This window comes from Mus pahari, chromosome X, assembly GCF_900095145.1.
Source record: "Mus pahari chromosome X, PAHARI_EIJ_v1.1, whole genome shotgun sequence".
NCBI classification, from domain to species: Eukaryota; Metazoa; Chordata; class Mammalia; order Rodentia; family Muridae; genus Mus; species Mus pahari.
Window position 1 is genome coordinate 63,028,464 of NC_034613.1, and position 5,450 is coordinate 63,033,913.

At 42.2% G+C, this 5,450-nt stretch overlaps 1 protein-coding gene across 9 annotated transcripts in view; it reads left to right on the forward strand.

Annotated features, from left to right (window-relative positions):
• Ikbkg (inhibitor of nuclear factor kappa B kinase regulatory subunit gamma) overlaps positions 1-5,450 on the forward strand; it is a 56,422-nt gene that overhangs the window by 44,807 nt on the left and 6,165 nt on the right. For all 9 annotated transcript variants that reach the window (XM_029534058.1, XM_029534057.1, XM_029534059.1 and 6 more), the window contains exons 5-6: positions 1,745-1,897; positions 2,625-2,700. In XM_029534058.1, the coding sequence (XP_029389918.1) occupies positions 1,745-1,897; positions 2,625-2,700 (229 nt within the window). The remainder of the gene's footprint in view (positions 1-1,744; positions 1,898-2,624; positions 2,701-5,450) is intronic.

The following is a 5,450-nucleotide window of genomic DNA, read 5'->3' on the forward strand; positions in this document are numbered from 1 at the left end:
TTTTTTTTGAGACAGGGTTTCTCTGTGTAGCCCTGGCTGTCCTGGAACTCACTTTGTAGACCAGGCTGGCCTCGAACTCAGAAATTCGCCTGCCTTTGCCTCCCAAGTACTGGGATTAAAGGCATGCGCCACCACGCCCTGCCCTTCCAGTGTTTTTAATGAGATAAATGTAGGAGCTTCTAGGAATTCCTCTCTCTGAAAGGAAGGACTGACAGTCTTCTTAAATTCCCCAGGGCCTTCAGGGCTGCCTTGTGAGAAGCCTGGTCTGGTATTCAGGAATCTAGTTCTAGCTGTTGCTGGAAAGAATCTCTCTGATTCTTTACTGGGTGCTTAGTTAGAGTTTCCATTGCTGTGGAAAGACAGCATGACAATGACAACTTTTATAAGGAAAACATTTCATTATATTTGGCTTACATTCAGAGGTTCAGTCCATTATTGTCATGGTAGCAAGCATGATGGTAAGCAGACAGACATGATGCTGGAGAGGTATCTGAGAGTTCTTCATCGGGATTGGCAGGCAGCAGGGAAGAGAGTAAACCAGTGAGTCTGGCTTGAGCATCTGAAATCTCAAAGTCCATCCCCAGTGATCCACTTCTTTTAACAAGGCCACACCTACTCTAACAAGGCCACTTATCCTAATCCTTTTAAATAATGCCACTCTCTAGAATCCTGTGGGGGCCATTTTCACTCAAAACATCATACTGGGATTCAGTTTATTCTTTAGGAAGCAGTGCAGGGCCCCTGAGACCACACTTAAGAGCTCACTATCCAGACTGATATGCAGTGGGATTCTACCAAGGCAGAAAGTCCTAGGTGAACAAGCCTGGATACTTTCCACAGCAACCCTGTGAATAGCACAGAGCCCTCATGAACTACTTCTCATTAAAGACTATGAATTCCATGTTTCTGTTGGGAATTGTTCACGTTGGTATCCTCTGCCAGGCATGCACAAGTATTTCTGAATTCTGGCAGAAAAGTGAGTTTGCCTGACTTTGTCAACTAATGGTTTTGGGACTGTCACTTACTCTCTTTTGCCAAGGGCGTTAGGTTACCACGTGGGATCATTGAGTTACAGGCATGGGCACTGTTGTGCCTCTCATACTGCCTTGCTGCTGTCCTCCATATAGTTAGTGAAGCTAACAGGGTAACCCTGACCTTCTTAGTGCAATAGGTAGTCATTGTGTTTGTGGAACAGTGGCTTGGGACTCCTGTCCTGTCGGAGGGAGGAGAGTTTGATTTGGGCTCAGAGAGTACTGGTGGTGGGTTGGTGGGGGGAGGGCAGTGTGAGAAAAGGCCAAAGGGAACAGGCCCAGTAGTCCAGATCTGCCTTGGCAAAGTTGGGATGATCGGCCGTCAGTGGTTTCCTCAAAGACCCATGGAAATGTCCATCATTGCCTTTGTAATGAGCACACAGAGGGGTACCAGGGTGATGAGGCAAATACCGGAACTAGAGTTTAAGGGAAACTGGGGGGGGTACTATAGGCCAGGATCAGAAGATATGGGGAATATGGGTGGTAGAGATAAGACACCATGAGCTTTTACAGTGAGGGTATAGAGGGAGAGATGAATTCTCTGCTGAGACTATCTTGTTCCATGAGGTATGGAACTTGAGCCTCTAATGAGGGTGCCTGGGACTTGAGCTAAACTGTGAGTTGCACAGTAGTTCCTGCCTATCCTTGAGTTCAGTGCTAATTAGCTCACAGCCTTCTCAGAGTGTTCTTTTTTTTTTGTTGTTGCATGTCAGGATTCGAGCAGTTAGTGAGCAGGTCAGACAGTTGGAGAGTGAGCGGGAGGTGTTACAGCAGCAGCACAGTGTCCAGGTGGACCAGCTGCGCATGCAGAACCAGAGTGTGGAGGCTGCCTTGCGAATGGAGCGACAGGCTGCTTCAGAGGAGAAGTAAGTGGCTGGGAGGGTTGGTACCAAGAGATCTCAGAGCATCCATGGTACTTTCTGCCTTTTAGGGAGTCCTGCCTTTTAGGGACTGATTGTGTATAAAAGGGCTGATTTTTCTCCTTTTGCCTTGCTAATGACAGAGTCAACTATTATATGTAAACAGGAATATTTTCTACCCATATTCATGTTTACTACATGTCCTACATAGGTTCTTTTCATCACAGTTAAAATATACTCTTGGTGTAAGGAAAGCAAAGAGCCATGGTGCCTTTAAGCTGGTCCTAAACACTCCTTATCTGGGCTCACAATGCCTGTACAGGCTCTCGACCTGCTATTGGTATCTTGTTCAGCATCCTTTTGAGTTTTAATTTAGAACAATCTCCCTGCCTCTACATTTATTTTCTTTTTGGTGCTAGAGATGGAGGGCCTCAAACACACTAAGCAAAAGTTCTACTCCTGAGTTGTACCTTAGCCCTTGTTAGAAACATTCCAAGATGTTGGCTTTAAGGAAAACATGAACTATGTAGCAGCCAAATTATTTGCAGTGAATCCTTGTAGTCAACAAAGCTTGCCTTTGGGTTGATAACCTCAGGATCCCAGATGTAATCAAGGAAGTCCAAATTTCAGGTCTCTTATGGGACAAGAAGGAAGAAGGTAAAGTTGTTTTAGGCAAGTTGTGGCTCTACTGGGACAAAGCAGTTTCTCCAGTGACAGCTCCTTTTTTGCACAGACGGAAGCTGGCTCAGTTGCAGGCAGCCTATCATCAGCTCTTCCAAGACTATGACAGCCACATTAAGAGCAGCAAGGTGAGTGGAGAACATAAGCTAGTAAGTATATCTTCCCTGGGTTGTCCAGGGAGAGGTTTTTCCCTTCTTCCCCAGTTTTCCTGAAGGGGACCTGTGTGACCTTTGAGAAATAGCATATCTAACTTTTGGAAGGGACTCTCAAGTTACATCTTCAGTGGGGCTGTAGCTATGACAGTTTTTGGATGACCACAAGGAAATGGGACATAGACACGGCATCTCTAGGGTATCTGGGTCTAGAAACTTCAGATATGGTCTGTGGCAGAGATGTTGTTATGCATGGACATTCCTTCATGCTCAGAGTTGGGAAGTCTACAACATTTCTTTTTTCTAATAACATTTTTATATTTATTTGTATATATATATATATATAAAGTATTTTGCCTATGTATATGTATGTGCACTATGTGTGTGCTTGATATAGTGGAAGATAGAAAAGAGTGATGGACCTGCTGGAACTGGAGTTATGAATGGTTGTGAGCTGCCTGTGACTGAATCTGGGTCTTCTCCAAGAACAAGTGTTCTTAGCTGCTGAGCCATCCTTCCAGCTTCTCTTTACCTCCCTGAAAAACATTTCTGAGGTGACTCTGATCTCTTTTTGAGTTTATCCTCATCAGGTCTAGTGATTACTTTGTATGTGCGTCTACTCACAAACATATGTGGAAGTCAGAGGACATCACTGGTGTTATTCCTTAGGAGCTATACATGACCAGCTCTTTTTCTTACATAGATTCTGGGGCTTGAATTCGGGTCCTCACAAGTACTTTACTGACTGAACTATCTCCCTAGCCTATTCTTTTTCAGTAGAGCTCAGGCTAGCCTTGAACCCTTAGGTGGCTGAGACTAGCCTTGAACTCCTGATCCTTTTGCCTCCATCTTCCATGTGCTGAGATTACAGGTGTGTGCTACCATGACCAGCATTCTAGTGGTCACATTTTTTTCCACAGTAAAGTTTATTAGCTGTTCTCTTTCTCATAAATAAAATGGATTGTTGATAATTCTTTACAACCTATTACTCATATAAAGAAACTCTAACAAGGATGCCAAAAGCCCACATATTAGTGCTGGGCATGGTAGTACATGTCTTTAATTCTAGCACTCTCGAGTCAGAGGCAGGCCAATCTTGGTGAGTTCAGCCTATTCTACAGATTGAGTTCTAGGATAGCCAGCTTTACGTAGTCTCAAAGACAAAACCCAAAACCCCCCAAACCAAACCAACAACAAAAAAACCCAACCACCCAAAACAAACATACCCCACCATTGAATAAACAACTCCAGAGAGTAATGGGAAGCCAACTGATATTAACAGACTAGAGAAACTGATTTCTAAAGGCATTCCTGTCTCACTAAAATTTTTAAAAATTTTTTACCATAAACTCTAGAACAGTAGTTACTCAAGATGAAGTGTCCAAAGAGGGATTCACAAAAATGGGAATTTATCTGTTTTTCAATTCACAAAATAAATAGAATTAGAAGAAAAGGCAGAGGAGCAAAATCAAACCCCATGAATGTGTGTTTGTATATGTATGTGTATAAAACTGTAAGAAATAATTCTCAAAGTTGCAGAGTTTAAACAAAATTATATACATATATAATTTTGGGGTGGGGGTTGAGACAGGATTTCTCTGTGTAGCCCTGGCTGTCCTGGAACTCACTCTGTAGAACAGGTTGGCCTCAAACTCAGAAATCTACCTGCCTCTGCCTCCCAAGTGCTGGGATTAAAGGTGTGTGCCACCATTGCCCGGCTAAAATTTATATTTTATGTATTTATTTTAGTATAGCAAAATAGGCAGTTATTTGGGGTAAAATAGTCATTAAAACTTGACCCCTCGCCGGGAGTGGTGGCACACACTTTTAATCCCAGCACTTGGGAGGCAGAGGCAGACAGATTTCTGAGTTCGAGGCCAGCCTAGTCTACAGAGTGAGTTCCAGGATAGCCAGGGCTACACAGAGAAACCCTGTCTTGGAAAAAAAACAACTTGACCTCTCCCTAAACGTACATTTAAAATTTTAGGCTAAGAACTGGATGTTTCCATGCCATAATGATTACTTCATTTCCATGTAAACATCATCTGCAGTTATGGACTATGAATTTTTTTCCTTCTGTGTAAAGATGAGCTTTTCTAGCACGTAAATTTGGCCTTAATTCAGAAAGTGTATGAACAACTTTTGAAAGACTATAGTGTGGTACAAATAGATTAAAAAGTTGAACACTATTATTTCTAGCAAATACATTAAGGGAGGGCTCAAACAATCAAAACATAAAGACCTCTATGCATATAAAAATCCCTCATGAAATGAGTTAACTCATTAATTTTAAAATAAAAACCTATGTTTTCTTATTTGTCTAAAATTTAAATAATACTGGAAGTCAATTGAAGCACTTGAAAGCTAACACAAATTATGCAGTTACTCAAAGTTAGTAGTTACGTTTTAAGAAGGACATTGTCAAGCATAATGCACCCATAGGGGATTTTTTAAGGATTAAGCATGATACTAGATCACATGATGAAGAATTGGTTATAAAAATGCTGCTTAAGGAACAGGAAAGATTTTTCAGTGAATAAGACCACTTGCTGTTTTTTTTTTTTCTTCAGACCTAAGTTTTGTTTTCAGTACCCACATTGGGTGGCTAACAGCTACCTGCAACTCCAGCTTTGGCAGATATGATAGCATCTCTGACTTCTGTGGGTACCCACACACATATGGTGTACATGTACACACACACACACACACACACACACACACACACA